This window comes from Vombatus ursinus, unplaced genomic scaffold (genome assembly GCF_900497805.2).
Source record: "Vombatus ursinus unplaced genomic scaffold, bare-nosed wombat genome assembly UNPS02004571.1, whole genome shotgun sequence".
Taxonomy (NCBI): domain Eukaryota; kingdom Metazoa; phylum Chordata; class Mammalia; order Diprotodontia; family Vombatidae; genus Vombatus; species Vombatus ursinus.
Window position 1 is genome coordinate 690,065 of NW_020944349.1, and position 19,649 is coordinate 709,713.

Consider the following 19,649-nt stretch of genomic DNA (forward strand, 5'->3'; position numbering starts at 1 on the left):
CAGCCTCAGCTGTCTGGGGCCCAGTCTGCTGGCCCATGGGCACATCCCAAGTGACTCTTCCTTCATTGCCCCCTTCTCCCCACAGTACCAACAGCTGGGAGTCATGTTGGTTAAGTGACTCCATGGGGACCTCTGACTTGTGACACTGGGCAGAACACAGCAAGGAGAATGGGTGCCCCCACCTCTTTCCTCCACTCTAGCCCCCAAGGGGGAAACCTTAGTTCTGCCATAGAAATCAGGGGCAGCCGATGGAGGGACTTAAGTGGAACAGTCCCTGGTCCAGGACTCAGTCATTCCACTTGCCGTATGCCACCTGGCCCTCCTGGTCGTTGCAGAGATCCTTCCGGTGGCAGCTAACCTTGCCAGCTGTACCTGGCATGGCCTCAATCCTGGGCCATGTTCCCTTAGCAGACCTTCCCTTACCTTGGCTTCACAAAGAGAAGACCCTCTGCCTTTAGGGAATGTACTTGGCTTTCTCCAATGGCCTGCATGAGCTGTGCCCGTTTTTCCCCTTGGGGAAACCTTCCTATGCCTCCAGGAATCTGTGCCCAGATGTTCGTCCGCCGGTAGAGCTGCCTTACCCGTCCGTGGCAGAATGGTGAAATGGGAACCCTGAAGGGACACATAGCCAACTGCCTTTCCTGCTCCTCAACTCCTCCGTTACCTGCTCCCTGAGGCCACTGCCATCCAGAAGCCTCCATCTCTCCCCGCCCGCTCCAGAAGGATTCAATTGTTAAGGAGAAATTCCCTGAGTAGTTTCTGGCCTCCGTGGCAGTCAGTGATTAATGGGCCCATGGAGCACAAGTCCTGAGTCGTAGGATCGCAGATTCTAGCCCAGGTTGTGGCAGTGGTGGGCTGTGGGGCCCACAGGAGTCTCAGTCTTCCCAGACTACCCACAGTGAATCTCTAAAAACATGCCAGGAGGAGGAACAGATGACAAAAAGCCATAAACTCCATCCCAACCAGGGACTGGGAGAAGTCCCTGAGTAAATCCAGCAGAAGAGAAGGGAGTAGCTGCCCAAGTCCAAGCGGAGCCCCAAGAAGAGAGGAAACACGATGCCAGGTGGGGCGATATCCGGGGAGGGAAAACAGCAAGGTGCTGGGAGCCCTCCTGCAAGGACTGAACTCCCTGAAAATTAGAACGGGCCAGAGAGGAAACAGTGACTCCATGAAACAAGAAATATTAGAACAAAATCTGACGAGTGAAGTAGGCATCGAAAACAACAGGCCTGAAAACAGGCCAAGGACTCCCTCGTTTTACAGATGAGAAGCGAAGGCTCCGAAGGGAAGTGACGTGTCACACGGTGACACACAGACTAAGTGGCAGGCCTAGCATTCGAATATAGGCCCCTGACACCATCTCTGCTATGGACTTGTCCAAGGTCACCCAGGTCACCCACAGAACCCTCTGAATGCTCTCTGCTGCCTCATGCCCACTCCCTTCACCCTCAGCCCACGCTCTTGCCATCTCTCAGATGATGATTGTGAACCTGCTTTCTGTGCTCTCTCCAGGAATTTGGGGCTCTGCAGACCCCTCCAGTCTCTGTCCAAGCCATTTCTTCTTGAGCTGACAGGCCCCTGGTCCGAGCATTAGCACCAGACAGTTCAGCACAGAAAGGAGAGCTGCATCCCAGCCCACCCCACTGGACTCTGCCCCCGTGCCCAAGCAGCCCCATGGCTTTTTATAAACACTGTTCCCATATGTAGTTGACATCCTCACGCAATGCCAGGAACAGAGACAGAAGCTCGTTCTCAATTGCAGGGCCTTGGGTGGGACTGATGCCTGGACCCACCTTGTTGCAGCACATGTTGGACCAGTGGCCTGGCTCAGGCTCCAGGGCCTGAGGAAGAAGGGCTTGCTGCTCCCTGGGGGGTTTCAGTCCATCCCTTCCTTCTCTGTCAATTGTTGCTTTTCCTCTCCCCTCCCCCACCTCCAGCAGCCGCACCAAGAACATGATGTGGTACGGGGTGCTGGGAACCAAGGAGCTCCTGCAGCGTACCTACAAGAACCTGGAGCAGCGAGTGCAGCTGGAGGTCAGTGGGCCCATTCCCTCAGTCCTTTCCCCCTCCCCACCCCCAGCCTCCAGGGTACTGACTGGACCAGACCTTCACCACTGTTGATACCCAGTGAGAACAAGCGGGGCCAGAAGAGGCCTCAGAGGCTGACAAGGGCCACGTGGAGCCTACACAGCCCCCAGGATCTGGCTCCACATTCAAAGCTCTCTCTCCATTACCTGACCCTACCAAGTCCCACCGGGACATAGTCTGCTCTTTTCCTGGACTGCTCCCCCTGGTGGTGAGTGTCGGTACTGTCTCAGAATCCCCCACATAGAAAGAACCTTGCAGACCATAGGATCCTAGAACATTAGGGCTGACAGAGACCTTCGGAGCCATTGGGTCCAACCCCCTCATTTTACAGGCGAGGAAAGAGGCCCCAAGAGGCTCATACGGCTAGTATCTGAGGCTAGACTCAAACCCAGGTCTTCCTGAGCCTTCCAAGCCTGGAAAGTGCTCTACCCATCATAGCACACTGCCTCATCTTGTCTGACCTCCTCATTTGCCCTCACAGAGCTGGTGGCCATCACCTTTAGGACCATATGATTGTAGACCAAGAGCTGGAAGGGACCTTGGTGAACACAAAAGGAAATTGAGGCAGCCAAGGGTGGTCAAGTGAGTTCATAGCTAGAGGAGGAAACCTCAAGGGAAAGAGACTTGCCTAAGGTCACACAGGCCCTGTGAGCTGGAAGGGACCTTGGACAATGTCCTCACTTCCCATTTCTGGGCCCCAGTTTTTGCCGCAAACCCCAGGGTCCTTTTTAGTACTGATGCCTTCTAATCCTCTAACCCCTTCCAAGTAGTCACCGATCCCCGCATCTTTACTTTGCTCTTCCAGTGTGATGGTGAAATCATGGCCTTGCCTAGTCTGCAGGGAATTGCCGTGCTCAACATCCCCAGCTATGCAGGAGGCATCAATTTCTGGGGTGGCACCAAGGAAGATAATGTAAGTTTACTCCCAGCCATGATGGGGAGAGGGAACGGGGCCCCTCAGATGGGAGAGCTGTGGGCCCAAACAGAAGCCTTCCAAAACCCAAAGTGCCCTGGCCCAGCCTGGGCTTTGACCCCTGACCCAGACATGCCTGAAGCAGGACTGACCAAGCTCAATCAATCAGAGGGCCTCTCACGGGGCTATGGTGAGCAGGGAAAAGACCTGGCTAGGCTGAAGTGGAGGTGGGGGGAGGCTGAGTACCTGAGGCCTGGGAGCTGGTTCTCCTGGCTTTCTCTGTCCCATCAGCATACTAGCTTTCCATGCCCAGGCCTGGCCCACCACCTGCTTGAAAATGAGAATTAATCACTCTGCACCCATCGCAAGTGAACACACTACACTCAAGCAAAGGTGGTTGGCAGGCCCCAGGGAAATGGATAAACATGCAGGCCCCACATCCCTCTCTTGCCATGACTCCCAACCAGCTCCTTAGTAAAGCTGGCTTTCAAATGTATGGACCCAGAACCCCAGAATCTCCAAGTTTCAAGGGACCTTTGCAACCCTCTTATCCAGCCCATATCTATCAGGTGGCCCTCCATCTGTTAGGATGTAGCACCTAGGAAAGAGGCCTTTGATATTAACAGGACAAAGGCTCTTGGGTGAGATGGGGCTGGCAGGGGGCCAATAGAAGGGGTCAGAGATGACCTACCCTTCCTCCTGGGCTCAGCTCCTAGTCCCATCTCTTGGGCAGGCTGTCAGGGGCTGTGAGCGACCTCACCGCTGTCCCCCTACAGAACTTTGGAGCACCTTCCTTTGATGACAAGAAGCTGGAGGTGGTGGCGGTGTTTGGCAGCATCCAGATGGCTGTGTCCCGAGTTATCAATCTTCAACATCATCGCATTGCCCAAGTAGGCAGCAGTGGGCTGGGCAGGGGACCTGGTGGCCAGGCCATGGGACATGGGCGTGCACACTTATCTATGGGGGTGGTGTTATGCATGGAACAGTGAATGGCAGGGACTGGGAACTCTGGGTTCCCCTAGACTAGGCTGCTGAGTCAATAAGCATTAAGTAAGCACTTATCATGGGCCGGGCACTAGGTGGAAGCCCCATCTAGATTTTTCTCCCAGCCTAGAGCTATAAAGCCTTTAGCCTATACGAGACATCCTTATTTCTGAAGGTCCATCAGCTGATGCCTGGGCACCACTGGCCAACAGGAAGTGGGTTTCACATCTTGACGCAGGTGGTGCCTTCGGGGTCTACCCCTGCTTCAGACACTTGAGCTATGCTGGTGGGCTCTCACAGGCTCCTCATTGCTTTGCCAGTGCCGTGTGGTCAAGATCACCATCTGCGGCGATGAAGGGGTCCCTGTGCAAGTGGATGGAGAGGCCTGGGTCCAGCCCCCGGGTATCATCAAGCTTCAGCATAAGAACCGAGCCCAGATGCTGACCAGAGACCGGGTGAGAAGTTTCAAGCCTCAGCCCTGCCCAGGGATCCACAAGGCTTCCAACGGTCTCCTACTAACATCCTTCTAAGGATTCATGAAAAAACAACCTTTACATTTGATCCCAACTTCAGTGAAACCCTCTAAGCTTGAAGGAAATGTGTGCCCATTTGCTGACCAGTTTGGAGAGGGATGCTCTGGTCTGCATGGGGAAAGCGGAAAGGGCAATGGCGAGCAAGCTAGTATCACTTCAGTGCCAACACTTACCAAGTGCCTCCTTTGTTCTGTCAATCATCTAGCATTTAGTGAGTACCTACTATGTGCCAGACACTGTGCCAAGTGCTGCAGATACGAAAAAGAGGTATTCCTCCCCAGGGATGTTAGTATGGTAGCCCCTGCACTGCAGAAAAGAAGCTAATGTGCTGATTTTTATAGTTTACAGAGGGACTAATGTGATGGGACATTTTCTGACATGTTGGCACAAGGCTTGGGGGAAGCTGAGCTCTGTCTGAAGTCTGACCCCTAGAGACTCAAGCTTGACTTGGCAACCACTTCTACAGGAATGGGGAGAGACCATCTCCTTTCTTAATTGCCTTTCTTTGCCATTCTCCTCATCTCCAGGCCTTTGAGAGTACCCTCAAGTCATGGGAAGATAAACAAAAGGGGGAAAGCTACCGATCAACCCGACCCCGGCTCAGCTCCCAGCAGTCCATGGAATATCTCACCGAGGAGGAATATAGGCTGTTGCAGCGCTTTGCCCGCTCTGCTGACATCCTCATCACCAGGTGAAGTGGCCAGTCTGTGAGAGAGTCCCTGGGGCGAGAGGGAGCTAGAGGGAGAGAGAGGAGGGCAAGCCATAGCGGAAACCTGGCCTCTTCATGGAAGCCCCAGCCATGACTGGACTGAGGGAGAGGGAACTAGCCTCAATTGGGGGTCCCAAGACCTAGGTTCTAGTCTTGGTTGGGCCACTAACTGACCCAGCTACTTTGGACAAAGTTCTTTCCCCATCTTTGGACATAAGTGTTCTCCTGTGTGAGAGAAGGAGGCCAGAGCTCCCTGCCAGGCCCACATCTGGAATCCCATGGTCCTAGAAGACCTCAAAGATTGCTCTCCATCCTGAATACCCTGTGACTCGTTGCCTTCTAGTGTGGAAAAAATAGCCCCCCTTGCTCCCTCCCTCCCTTCCTTCTCTGGGCCTCAGCTTCTTCCTCTGTAAGATAAGGCCTTTCCAGCCTCCCAAACCTAACTCTCACTGAGCTTTGTTTGGAGAAACCTTCTTGGCCATCTGAATTTGTGATGGCTTCACCTCCTCCCATTATATACATGAGGTTTTATTTGTTAGCTGGGATTTGGGCAACCTCCCCTGTCATCCTGACTTTGTGAATGTAAACAAGCTGATCTTATTGGGTCTTAGAAGATATATATGCGCACACGCACACATAAACATATATACACACATAGGACTGTGTATTAGTAGGCCAAGCCATTTGCCTCTCAGTGCCCCAGGACACTCTCTCAAAGCTCCAAGTTACAACCAAGTTGCCCCAGCCCGACATTGGTGGAGGGAGATTCCACACCAGGAAGTTCCTGGCATCAGTGAAATCCCAGGCACAGGCTCTTTGTCGTAAGCCTGGCATTTGTGCACCATTAGGGGGAGTCTCTCCCTCGCTAGGTGTGGGCTGCAATCACAGATGCCACCCAGCACCTACCATTCCAGCTGCTCTGATCGGGGAATGGCCACCATGGGCCAAGGAAGGTGGACGCTGTCTTGCTTAGTGGCCCGATTGTCTCTACCTTCTTTTCTGCTGAGAAAAGCCCCCTAGAGTCACTTCTTAGGAGTTGCACCCTGGCATGCAGGCAGCCAGAGAAGGGAACCTTGGCTTCCTGAAGGTTTGGGTGCTTGGCTGGTGTTGATTGCTGCGCCCCACTGTCTCTCTGTCTGCTTATACAGCACTGTTGTTCTCTCCTGTTCTTCATGTTCCTAAGCTGCCGAGAGGGTCCCCTCTCTGTGTCCAAAAAAAGTCCAAACATTCTGCAGATCACAATCATCTGGGCAAGAGGGGGCATCATTCCACTACCCCTCAGTCCTAGGAAGGTGCAAATACAAGGGTCTTACAGACCCCTGCCACAGGCTTGGAGTAAAGCTAAGGGTCAAGCATTCCAATTCCATGTCCAGCCACTCCTGTCACCACCAGTCCTTGCCCCTGAATCCCTAAGACACAGGGAAACTGACAAGGCATCACCAACACGTGGCAGAGATGGAGCTTTTTCTCTGTATAAGGGGGAAAGTCAGATGCCCCCTTTTGTGCGGCTGCATGTCACGACCTGATGTTGGGACACCGGCGCGTGCGTGGCACAGATGGTTGGTGTGAGACTTGATCTTCAGGCCTGGAAAAGGACACAGTCTCCCCTCTAGAAGCACCTAGAAGCACCACAACACCTGTGTCCTTAGTTCTCGATTCTGCATCTGAGACCCGGCTGGCTGTACCTATATCCTTCAAAAAACTTCACTAGGATACGTAAGTTTTGTGCGTGGGTTGTCTTTTCATTCCTCTGCTGCACTGGCAGACTTACCATATAACCACCCATTCTGAGAACATTTGCTACTAAATGATGGGGAATGGACAGGAGTGACTGATCATTTCTCCAGCCTCAGAAAATCGTCCCCTCAAACCCAGAACATCTGCCATTGCAAGCAGAGTGGTTTTATGGTAACTTGCCCCCCAGAGTGAAAGACAAACCCGGGTTCGGTAATGGGAATTCCCCCCCTTGACTTTTGGTTGGCATTTTAATTGCGTGGCTCCCATCTAAAGCTTGCTGTTGTCTGTTATGCATAAAAGTGGTGGGGCATGAGCAGGAGTGGACTTCTGGCAGATGACCCTCAGTGACTGGTAGATGCCAAAGGGGAACATTGTGGGAGTCATCTGGAACAAGGCCAGGCCCATCAGCTGGTGGCCTCTGTATCCAGAATGCTAGAATTGAAATCAAGACCCACCCCCATCTATCAGTTTCCTGAGTAGGTCTGATTTTGGAGGACTGCCACCTGTTAGGGGATAGTCACCATCCTTAGAGGGAAAGTCCATCAACCCTGTAACTGACTCATAAATCGGGGGACCCTTTGGGCTGGGACTATTGCTTTGGCAAGAACCCCGTGCCCGCCTCGATTAGGTCCTTTTAGAAATAATAAATCGGGGGACCCTTTGGGCTAGGACTTACCGCAAGGTCGGGAACCCTGTGCCCGCCCCGATAGATCCTGAGGGCCCCAGGGAGAGTAGCATTAAGCCACCGCCAACCAAGAGAACAAGGGAAGGGCCCCTGTTGGGCTGAACCTAGCACAGGGAAGTATTGAGATGAGTGTGTAGGACTCTTTAGTTCAAGCCCCCCTGGCAGCATGTGGGACAAGAAAAGGGGGAACCCTGAGGACAGGTGTGTGCCAAATGTTCCCAGTGCCCAGATGGGATGGTGCCAGCCCCAGTGGGCTATGGCACTTCAGTCAGAGGCCCTGCCTCTCCTGAGGAACATGTTAGCTCGTGCAGAGCCAAGGGATCCCAGGAAGCCACCTTTGGCAGGCTCTTCTCCACAGTGCACAGCAGTGAGGTCGAGGCCTTAAAAGACAAGGTGCGACCTCCTGGGAGAACAAGTCCAGATAGGAACCACCCAAGTTCCTGACCAGGCCCAGCAGTTTCACTGGCTGCCCTGTCCAATTTTTGTGGCAAAGGTCTGAGCTGTGGTGGCAGGTAGATGACAACCCAGCTGCTTGGACTGGAGAGGCCGGTGGAGAGGGCTGGGGGCTTGACTCCCCCACTGCCTCATCCTCCTTCCCACTCCCCTCCTAGAGTAGGATGCCCCATGCAGCCCCAACATCTTTCTTCCACCTTTCCCTCTGCACAGGCCAGGCCCATGGCCAGGAAGCAGCACCAAGGAGATCCCAGGGGAATGTGTTCAATTATAGCTTAAGCTCCTTGGGTTACTCAAAAACTGAACTACACAACTTGGACCAAGCTGCCTGTCAGCATCCTTGACCTTGGAGCTGCTGCAGCCATGACCAAGGGGGCCCCAGTGACACCACTGTGAATGTGATGATGGTTCAGGATGTGGCTTCCCCGGAGCCCATGCCCTTTTACATGGCTCACTGATGCCTGGTGCCGCCCCAGCCAGCGCAACTAGCCCAGCGTGGTGTCGCAGAGAGTGGCCCGTGGCTTCTCTCAGGAGTGTAGCATGGCCCGCTTTCTTTCTCATGTCATGATGTATCCCAAAGACATGGTCATCTCTAGCCTCCAAACTGAGGCCCTGTCTCACCTCCCCATGACTTGGTTGCAGGATCCGGGAGGTGGCCAAGATCCACAAGGCCATAGAGCAGGAGCTGGCCCACTCCGTGAATGGCTGTGCCTCGGCCCTGACTGAAGTGCTGCCCAGCAAGCGCAGCGGCAGCAGCCCTGAGGTAAGGCAGGGATAGCAGCGATTGGCAGGTGGGAAATGGTTGGGGGCAGGGAAGGTACACGCATACGTTTATGCCCGTGCATACGCACACATGCGCGCACACACACACACACTCTCTCTCTCTCTCTCAGATGGGGCCAGAGGGCAAGCAGTTTAAGTGTTGAGGAGTGAAAAATCTGAGCACAGCATGAGCCTCAGAAACAGCTGGGGCCCCTGTCGATTGCCAAGTCTGCAAGGGACTGGAGACACATTTGCAGGCCTTGAACGATGCCCTTGGACTGGGCCAGATGGTGCCAAAGACTACATCTGGGACCAATGACTCCCACGCTATAGGCTGGCGATTTCTAGCCCTGGTGGAGCCCAGAGGATCCAGCTGAAAATAATGGCTTAGTTGTTGGGGGAAGAGGGAGGGGAATGCTTAGGCCTCCACTCATTTAGCCCAAGGGCCTAGAGTGACTTCCATTTTACATGGTCAGTTGAGCCAGCAACCTAGGTCCCAGACTTGCTTCCCTTTCCATGTGGCTCTTGACACCAAGAGTAGCTCAGGGCAAAGCCCCTTCTTGAGAGGGAGTAAAAGAGGAGAGCCAAATTGGGCCATTATCAGGGAATGGCCCAGCTCCCTGGTCACCCTGCCAGCTCCTTCCATCCCTTGGTATCCACAAGCCAGGCTCATCATACTGACTTTTCTCTCTCCTTTTTCCTTCTCTTCTTTCTTCACCTCCACACCTTGCAGAGCCTGAGCAGAAACTCAGCTGTGGAAGTTTCAATTAGCGTGAAAGCTTTGTACAATGAAGCCAGAGCTTATGTGGAAGGGAAGTTGGTGAGTACAGGGGATGGGAAGAAGAGGGTGAGCAGGATTTACCCCCAAGCACTGGATAACCTGACAGCAATTGGGAGAGACAAGGGCCAGGGTGTTATGAATAAAGGGCTAGGCTGGAAGGTTCAAATTCCATCTCCCACAATTATAGTTTCCTAGTTCTACAGGTAGAAAGGATCTCAGAGGCCCTCATTTTACAAGGGAGGAAACTGAGGCATCCCAGAAAGGAGGTCATGCAGGTAGGCAGAGCTGGGCTTTGAACACAGATCCTTTGACTCCAAACCCAGGGCTTGGCCAGGTGACTGGTAGGGTTCCCATAATTCAACATCACAGTGCCTTCTTGCAGTCCCACATAGGGGAGAATAGAAGTATTCTAAAGAAGGGCTTGCTACGCGTAAAGCAGTATGTGAGAGCCAGAGTCAATTTCACATGTCCCTGCCCTCCTTGAGCCCCAGGCAGTAGTCACATCTCTGTGAATATTCAATATCTACAGTAAACATGAGAGCAATGGAAGGTCATGGGAAGGCAAGAGTGTAAGCATGGAGATCCTAGCAAACTGAGGTCCAAAGAGATTGTGTGACCCAGAGCAGAGCTGAGATTTGGACTTTCCATTGTACCACATGGGAGGTGGGGGTGAGGGCCACAGACAAACTTGGCTTTCCCCCCACCGCCCCCAGTTTTGCAGAGGACTGGCCTGGCATCCAAGATAAGGGAAGGAAAGGTGGGAAGGGCCCAACCCTGGCCCAAACAGTGTATTGCTCGGCCTGAAGGCCTACAGACAGGAGCCCCTCCTCTGTGGCAGCCCACATTCAGGAAGTCGGGGCAGTCCTCATTGTTAGCAAGTTCTTCCTGACATCTGGCCTGAACCTGGCCCTCTACAACTTCTTTCCAAAGCTCCTAGTTCTGCCTTGGGGAGGGGGGGTGCCAAGCAGATCTAGGCTAGTCCCTCCTCCCCAAGACACCCTTCAGATCCTTGAAGACAATGAGCACAATTCCCCTCCCCCACCACCAATTCTTCTCTTCCTCATGTGGTGTGAACTTGAACATCCTGGGAGGCCTCCTCTGGTGCCCTCCAGCTTTTATCAATGTGTCCATTAAACTGGGGTCCCCAGACCTGGAAGAGGGTGGGGGCAAAGGAGAGCGCTGTCATCACCTCCTCGGTCTCTGCATGCTGGACCTCTCTCAGGGTAGCCTCCATGTCTGTATGGCCACTGGAGGACAGCGGGAGAGACTGAGAGTTTAGGGGCCACCGCCCAGGGCAGTATGGAGGAGCCAATTGTTCAGCCACCTGGAGCAATCCCTTTCATCTTTTCCCCAGGGCTGCCAAGTTCACTGTGTCTCTCTACAAAACTCCCCAAGGCCCTCCCAGACTTCTCCAGGTCTGCCCATCCCTGCAAGTCTGTTTCAGTTGCTGATGTCTTATGCTGTTGGCTTTCCTAATCACCCATCCATGTAGCCTGCCAGCCCCTCTCACCTGTCTGTGGCAGGTGGCACCAGAAGAGTTCCCACCTGGGGGTCCAATTGAAAGTGGGCCTCATGCCAAGGAGAAGAAAAGAGGCTGGGTAGACAGGCCTCATGCCAGTGGCATCACTGCCCATCTGTTCCGTCTACTCATTAGTCCCAGGAACACAAAACTCCTCGTGTGTGCTGGCCTTTCAGGGCTTGGCTCTTCTCGGTTGGAGGTGATCCCAGGGAGAGGAGTCATTAAAGATCTTGATTTAGGGACCAGAATATGCCATGACTCCTATTAGTGGGAGAGGGCCAGGCTAGGGGCCTGGGCCCAGTTGGAACTGGGACAGTAGGGACTGTCCTGGCCCCTTCAGACCTCAACATCCACATTAGAAATTGGGGAACACTCCAAACAACCTTCAGGTCAAAGGACAAGCCCTGGCATGGACAGCAAGCAACCCTGGATTTCAGGGACAGGACCTGGGCTTGGATCCCAGCTCTGTCACATAGAAACCGTTCAACAGTAGGCTAGGCTTATTTCCCTGAGTTTTTAGTGTCTGGAAAATGAGAGAGGCAGATTCAGTGACCTCTAACCCTAATTCTGAGACCCCTTCAAGCCCTAAATCTATAGTCCTATGCTTTTTGACCCCTAATGCCCACCCCAAATATTTCAGGTTCAAAAAAGAGAGCCCCATCAGGCTACTGTGTTCCCCAGAGTAGGGCTGATGGTACTGTACAGTGAGACCCAAAGCAGAGCCTTAAAGTTGCCCAGGGGCACTGGGTCCTATTGCCACTGTGCTTAAGAGGCAGGATCTGGGCCCAGCTCCTCTCCAGCCATCTCTCTAGGCCCCCTCACATTGCCTCGGAATGCCTAGTGTAGGACGCTGAGCCTTGAACCTTGAAGTTGGTGCTTGTGTGCCAGGAAACAGAGATGCCTGGCAGTGAAGCTCATCTTATCTGTTTTCTATCCCTACAGCAGCTGGACAGCCCCCGGCGGGAGGAGGGGCTGCAGGTTGCCCTAGCCAACGTCAGCCAGGAGCTGGAGAAGGTGTCTGAAATCCACTGGATGGCACCCATCCTCAATGCTGTCACTGAAGAGGTGAGTGCCTTCTGGAAGGGGCCACAGAGGAACAGGGTGACTGAAAGCTGTGGGGCTTCACTCCATCTCAGTTTATCAGATGCTGGGGTGGAGGGATAGCAGGGGCTGTAGCTCTCATCAATCAACTAACATTTAGTAAGCACCTACTGTGTGCCAGGCACTGTGCTAAGTAAGCACTCTCATGATCTGGGGGTTGCCTTGTCAGTGAAGAGAGGGCTTTCCTGGATAAAAGGATGTGGGCAGAGGGAAGCCCAGCTCTTCCGGCCAAAGGTGACTTGGGAGGAGGGGTGTTGGGGGCTAATGCCCCTCAAGTGTGAGGGGGAAGGAGGAAGAAAAGCACTGATGCTTTTTTGGCCCCACTCTGTCACAACTGTTTCCAAGCTCCCCTCCCTTCACCCCAACCCTGGCCCTTTGACCTTATCCAGGACACAGGAACAGTGCAAGCTCTGGGGGGTACTGAGCAGAGAAGTGTGGATGGCAGGAGTGCAGATGGCTATGGGCACATCATTGACACATGATGATTGTTGAGAATTGTGTCACAAAATTGGAAAAGTCACATTTCGTTAATTTGGTGGCCAAATTAGGACAGTGCCTCATGGAAGCTCCAAGTTGGAAGGGCCTTCCTTCTGAGGCTGTCAAGTTCTACCCATCCCTAAGCAAAAATCCTCTCTGAAATGTCGCCCACTGAAGGTCAGCCAGCCCTGATTTGGGGTCCACCAGCGATGGAGAGCCCTCCCCCCCTCACCAGCCACTCGAGGCTAGTTCTCCTGGTGAGGTTCTCCCTTCCAGCCAGTCTAAATCTACCTCCTTCTGCCCCGCCCCCCCCATCGCTCCGGATTCTGCCCTCAGGGCCAAACAGAGCAGGTCTAATACCTTTGCTGCTGGAGAGCCCTAAACCTATCAGAAGGCAGCCCCCGGCCTTCTCTGGGCTTCATATCCTCAGTTCCTTCAAGTAACTCGTATATGGTACAGTTGTCCCATGGCTTAGCTGACAGGGCTACACTCAGAGCCAGAAGCCTCCAGGCTGAGTCCCAGCTCTGCCACTTACCAACCATCACTGGCCTCTGATCCATCTCTGAGGACCACTGCCAGCCCTTCTCTGGTTGGCTTCCTCTGGATGCACTCCAGCTGGTCAGTGTCCTTCCTGAAATGTGGCCACTGGCACTTGGGCCAAGCCCCTGGAGGACGGCACCTGCTTCTTTCTCTTGGTCTTAAATCAGCAGGCCCTGGAAGGAGCAAGCTGAGCTCCACAGTCTTTCCCACAAAGGGCCCGGGCTTGTGGCCCTGTGTCACCTCCTGGCCCCTCTGCTACTGTCCTTGTGCTTATTCTGCCAACAGACACGGACTCAGTAAAGGGGGGGCGGCAAAGCTGCCCAAACCCAACATCATTGTTAGAGGAGGGCCTCAGAGACCATGGAGGCCAGCCCTCATCTGAAGGAGGATCCCCTGCATAACAGACCCAGTGTGTGGCCCCCTCATCCTGTGCACCAAGCCCTCCAAGGAGGACATGGCCCCAGCCTCAGCAGCCCAGTCCTCAGGGTTAGGAAGCTTGTCCCGACTTTAAACTTGAGTCAGCCTCTCAGCAACTTCCACCGAAAGGACATCAAGGCAGTGGAGAATGGAGCAGCCCCAAGAAAGAGGCCGGGGGAGACTTGGGAAACTAAAGCAAGGCCTGGGTAGGAAGATCAGCAGAGATAGCAGTCGGCAGAAATTGCCAAAGGTGCGATGCATATCTGGCAGTATAGCCAGACTATGGCTGCCCCTCTAATATGGACCAATATCCTGTCTCTGATTCTTACTACCTGTGTAACCTTAGGCAAGTCACGTCATCTCCACGGGCCTGCCTCAGCTTCTTCATCTATAGAGCGAGGGGCTTGGCCTGAATGGCCTCTGAGCACTAACTATAGCATTGTCTGAAACTCGTCTCAGAGCATAAGTACATTTGGGGACAGCTGGCCTTGGCCCGAGCCCCTACAAGCCCCTTTAGAAGGTACAAAAACTAACCCTCTTGTTTTTCTCTGGCCCAGGAGAGCTTGGGACACACTAGCAAGGGCAGCTTCAGGCTGCGCCTCAACATCTCCAGAGGAAAGAAAAGCAAGCCCCCCAAGGTCAAATGGAGCAGCTCTGTCTCAGGTAAACCCCTTCCCCACAGTTGTGGGAGTGAGGTTAATTTTCCCAGCAGGCTGAGCTCCAGAGAAACACAGTGCTGGGAGGAAGCGGGGAAGGAGCCAGAGGAGAAAGTCACTGTTCCCCATTCTCCAGTGTGTGGAGACAAGATGAAGCAAGTTCAAAAAGGGCCATCTTGGACAGCCCCAAGGGGTTCCAGAGCTGCCACGAGAGCTTGAGGGAACAGGAATCTCTGCCTCTGCCCTTGACTCCCTCTGCAGGACGGGAGGCCGGAGGGCAGGTTTCCTTTGGAGCAGACTCTTGTCAGCCCACTGAAAGAAATCTATTCAGAAAGCCGCCAATTATTTCTCTGCTCTGCCTAGTACTGTTCCCCCCAGGCCAAAATATGGCTAAAAGAGCCATCCTGAGACACTTCTCCTAGTCATGCCTGGCTTCCTCCCTGGGCTGGGAGCAAGATGAGCTTCTAATCCTGCCAGAGACATTTGCTTTTGAAAAAGCCCAAAACAGAGCAAGTGGGGCTCTCTCTGGGACCTTCTAAATTCAATTTTCACAGCAAGTCCCCAGGAACTCAAAGCATGTCTCTGCCCTTTGGTTGGGCTTCTTTCTTCTTGTTTTGAGACAGCCAAGGAAGTGAAGGAGAAGGGCAGGTGCCTTAGCCCAGGTGCTAAGAGCCCATGACCAATCTTGCCAGTTTATCAGCGCTACTGCTTCCTGAGCAGACAGGAGCAAAGATTAAGTGAGGAGGCTAGAAGCTGAGGGGCAGAGGCCTGGCGTGACAGGGGCGGGGTAGAGGGTCACCCTCTAGTCCAGCCAGGCTCCCGAGGGGCTGGGCTCCAAGTGACCCTTTTACAATTCTTTATGATTCCATTAGTTGGCAACCTTTTTGGAAAAAAACCTATGGCCAGGCTGCCCATCAAGGAGAGATCTGAAGGATCTCCTTTTCCTCTCCCCTCTTCTCTACTTTCTTCCTGTCTGTCTCTCCCTCTCCTCTCTGTGTGTCTGATTACCTCTCTTCCCCTCGCCCCCTTCCTCTCTTTCCCTTCTCCCCTTCCCCGGCCTTCTGCACCCATAGCTTTACTGATAGTCACATAGGCTGAGCTGAGGAACAAACAAACAAATGGGGTCAGGTCAGGATGTAGATGAGAAGAGGTCTTTCTGAGCCCTGATATCTGTGGGTGTGGGGGGAGGTGGGGAGCAGAGCTCATCACCCAGAGGTGACTGGGTCCATTTTGTTTGATAGCTCATCACAGCCTGCAGGCGTGGAGGCAGGTATTGCAGCAAGCGTCTCCCTTCAAAATAGTTTAAAGCTAGGCCAGATGGCCAAACCCAAGGGCCACCGGGGATCAGAGGAAGCCTAGCTTCCTGGGGGGTCAAAACCAGCAATACAGGAGCTTGCGAGCCCCTTAGCTTCTGCTCTGCTTTCTCTTTGACCACCATTCAAGGGTGAAATATAGCCACGGAGTCTCATGCAGCCAACTGGCCAGGAATCCCAAGGGAACGTTGGTCCATTGGTCCTTTTAACTGGAGGCAGTTGGGAGAAAGGGCTGGGGAATCCCTGAGCACTGGAGCGGCAGGGATCCTTTTCCATGCCCTATAAAAATGACCATGAATTCCTCCAGACCTGGGACTACTCCGGGAAGGCTGGGAGGGACAGGAGAGGGAACGTCTCTTGCTTCTTTGCCTTTCCTGGGTCTCCCCATTTGTTCCCAAATCCCAGCATGGCCACTTCAGAAATCTGCTTGTCTGCTGCCCCTCCCCCCTTCACACCCCCCCCCCCCACCCCCCTGTCCCGCTGCCTCAGAGCTACAGCCAATTGAGCAAACGTGATGTGGCCCAGAAGCAAAGGCAGTGTTGTTGCTGCCTGGCCACAAGTCATCTTCCTGCAGCATTTGTTTTTGGACACCTCATCCTTGATGTTCTTACCTTGAAGTTATCAACTCCGATGGCGGCCAAGCCCAGAACCGCCGTCAGAACGAACAGTCAGCGTTCCCAATGAGGCACACGCTAGAGACAGTCACCTAGAGAATGGCCAGAGCCCCAAACTCCTGGGTTCTGGCAGGGCTTAAACACATGGTGGCAGAGCCTGAGACAAGTGCTCGGAATCCCACTTTCAGGCTGCCCACACAGCCCAGAAACTTCCAGAATGTGGCCAGCTATGGACAAGGCTGCCAATTTTCTCGGGCCCTTCCTGACTTGTGTCTGCAGAAGAGAGTAAGGGAGTGCAGTGTTTCTTTGAATAAGGCTGTGGAGAAACCCTGGACAAACTGGCCCACCTGAATGAGGGATAGACAGACAGTTTCAGCATCACAGAGTCTATCTCCCTAGTGTGTTTAGAGCAGAGATCTGCTGAAAAATGGGGCCCAGGAAGTTCGTTTGCCTCGGGCCCCCAACCCTATTCCCTAGGCCCAGGATTGTGGAGTCACTGACTGGACTATATGCCCTGAACTCCCAAGAGCTTATCTGCCATCCCACCAAGGTGGTGGCCAAGTAGCGAACCCTGCTCTAACCTACCTCTTGTATTGCCCACAAGGCCACCAGCCACTGCTAGACCCAGCTTGTTTGCTGCTTAGCTCCTTAGCTCCCTGACAGCTGTGTGAGGGAGATAGGGTCCATACCTTGAAGGTATGAGAGGGAGAAAAAAATCCAGGTGATAGCGTCCAAGCCAATTCCATCGGCATGTACTGAGCCTCTGCTGTGTGCCTACCACTGTATCAGGGACCACAAAGCATAGAAGAAAAGAGCCCCTTCATTCTCTCCTTGAAGAGTCAAATCATTTGGGGGATTATTTTGAACGTGTCCTCATTCGTCAGGCAAAGCTCGGGCTATTGAGCCATCCTAAGGCCCAAGAAACCTCTATAAACTTACTGCTGCTGCTATTGCCACTGCTGCCCGCCAGCACCTCTTACCAACTTGCCCTGATTCCTTCTTTGAATCTGCCTGTGCTTCGCTTAGAATTTTTCTCTCTTCCTCTGTATGTCTCTGCACGTGTTGCTCTTGGCCTCTTCTCTCTGTTCTTCTCAATAAGTTGGTCATTTGTCATTCTCCTTTTTGCTAGTGGACAAATGGGGCCCTGAGGAAGTGGCTTCTTGGCTGGACGCACTTGGTTTAGGGGAGTACAAAGACATTTTTACCCGCCATGAAATCCAGGGCTCAGAGCTGATCCTGCTGGAGAGACGAGACTTGAAGGTATTCAAAATGCCCCTCTTTTCCAGAAATGGTGGCTGCCTCATTGGCATCCATGCTGCCTACAAGTGGCATGGCCCTGGCATGACCCCCTGGCCAGGCTGGCCTTGCTTTTGCCCTTTCTTCCTCGCCGAGATTTGATAAGAACAAAGACTCCTTGGCATCAGCCTTTTGGCTCTGTCATGGAAAGGGAAAAGTGAGGCATAGAGGACCTGGGGACCCAGAGACTCATCCCAAGCAAAGGCCTTTGTCCTCTGGGGGAGGGAGGGGGGCCACACACAGGGCTTCTGGTCCATTCTTATTGTCAGCAACTTTACTTCATACTCAAGGAGTTTTTCCTTGAATCTTGTCCTCTTGTTCTTACGATGCTTTGTAGTGAGCTCTGAATTTCCATCTGCTTTTACCTGCTACGCATTTACCGGGGTGGTCTCACTCATACCACTCTTGGCCTCACTCTGCCCATGAAACATTTCTCACCCAAGGATCTTAAACATACTCTCTAGTGGCAAATACAGATGAGGAAACCAAGGGACCAGGTGGAGCCCCCAAGTCAGTGAACAAGGCTAAGCCCTTTCTATGAGCTGCGGGATTCTCCTCCCACGAGGCAAAGGCATGAGAATATAATGGGAGCCTTGACCTTAAAAACTCAGATGTGAGGCAGAGCCTCAAACAGAAGTATGTGTGGCTTGGAGGGCATACTTGTTCTGTGCCCACTGACAGACAAACTGCTGGCCTCACAAGCAGCCTGGCACAGATGGCTCCACAGAACTGAGGCCTGCCCCAGGCCCGAGATGACATGGAGCCTGGGACTGAGCTGAGCCAGCCTTCCTTCCAGGTACAGTACAAGAAAGACAAGGACGGCTGATCCAAAGACCGTTGTCCCTCTCCTGCCGCCCCCAAGGACTCCTCCATAGCTCCCTACCTCACCCCCTGCCCCAGAACTGACAACAGCCACCTCTCCCTCTGACTCTTCAGTACAGCACTGGTGGTAGATGGAGTGAACGCTGGGCATGCCATGGTGTGGCATAGAGGACCCCTTTCTAGCATGCAGCATACATCTGAGAGCTCAGCCTGAAAAGGCTTTGTCCCAGGCACTTTGATCACCATCCTCTGATGGTTCAGCTGCTACCAACCAGGGTTTGGCATGTGGGGGAAGCCACAAGCTCATCGGTGCCCTTACTCTCTCATTTTCCTCTTCTCTGGTCCAAGTGATTGGGTAGCTGTCAACAAGCTAACTTCTTTTTTCTCCCATAAAGGATTTAGGAATCCGAAAGGTTGGTCACACGAAGAAGATCCTTCAAGGTATTAAAGACATTAGCCACAACCTATGAAATGCTGAAGGGAGAGAGCCCTACGGCTTGGAACTCGTGACACAAAGCCACTTCGTGGTGGATTGACAATGACAACCACGCAGATGACCACAATGACAACAACAATGACTCTAACCCTATATATAATTATTTCAGAACAGACACGGACCCTCGGTAGGGCTGTCAGACGATGCTTTTCACTAATGTGACGTTCTCAACTTTATCAGGTTTCCTTAGAGGTTTACATTTCCACATTGGCCAAAGATCGTTGAATGGAGTTGTTCTTCAGTTCTCCCTCTCTGTGCTTCTTGACTGGCTCTGGTTACATGAGTTAAGCTTCTGTATATGCCTGGGATCTAGAAGAATGGCCTTCTATGGGTGCTTTGGAGAGAGTGCTTTCCCTGATGGGTCAGGGTCACCTGGCTGATTTTGGGATTCTGAAATGTCTCTGGCCTTCCCTTTGGAGCTGGTTTGCTAAAAGAAGGTGGGAGGAGAGGCTCTGTGCCATGGAGGATGGGAACTAGGTCCTAGGGGCTTCTCTCCTAGCCTTAATTACGTGGCTGCATCCTTTATTATCCCTGAGTTGAGCCCCCATCAGTGGCCTAAGCTTCATTGTGCTACCTTGACGACCCTTCCCCCCCAGGCTCATCATGCATGTCAAAAACTATGCCTTTCAGACTCTCTGCAAGTAGTCTATGCTGCCTGTGTGTGTGTATATGCGTGTGTGTGTGTGTGTGTGTGTGTGTGTATGCTTGGCAGGGAGTGGGGTGGGTGGGAGGGGAAATGGGGAGTATGTGTGT

General features: G+C 53.2%; 1 protein-coding gene across 1 annotated transcript in view; it reads left to right on the forward strand.

The window, feature by feature from the left end:
- The window catches only part of LOC114024594 (diacylglycerol kinase delta-like), a 48,210-nt gene extending 28,765 nt beyond the window's left edge, over window positions 1-19,445 (forward strand). Inside the window, exons 17-28 of the mRNA XM_027837636.1 lie at window positions 1,938-2,034; window positions 2,894-3,001; window positions 3,778-3,891; window positions 4,306-4,440; window positions 5,046-5,209; window positions 8,745-8,865; window positions 9,598-9,684; window positions 10,954-10,959; window positions 12,107-12,229; window positions 14,257-14,362; window positions 17,412-17,542; window positions 18,796-19,445. Coding sequence (XP_027693437.1) covers window positions 1,938-2,034; window positions 2,894-3,001; window positions 3,778-3,891; window positions 4,306-4,440; window positions 5,046-5,209; window positions 8,745-8,865; window positions 9,598-9,684; window positions 10,954-10,959; window positions 12,107-12,229; window positions 14,257-14,362; window positions 17,412-17,542; window positions 18,796-18,870 — 1,267 coding nt within the window. The 3' untranslated portion in view covers window positions 18,871-19,445. The remainder of the gene's footprint in view (window positions 1-1,937; window positions 2,035-2,893; window positions 3,002-3,777; window positions 3,892-4,305; window positions 4,441-5,045; window positions 5,210-8,744; window positions 8,866-9,597; window positions 9,685-10,953; window positions 10,960-12,106; window positions 12,230-14,256; window positions 14,363-17,411; window positions 17,543-18,795) is intronic.
- Window positions 19,446-19,649: the final 204 nt, after the last annotated feature.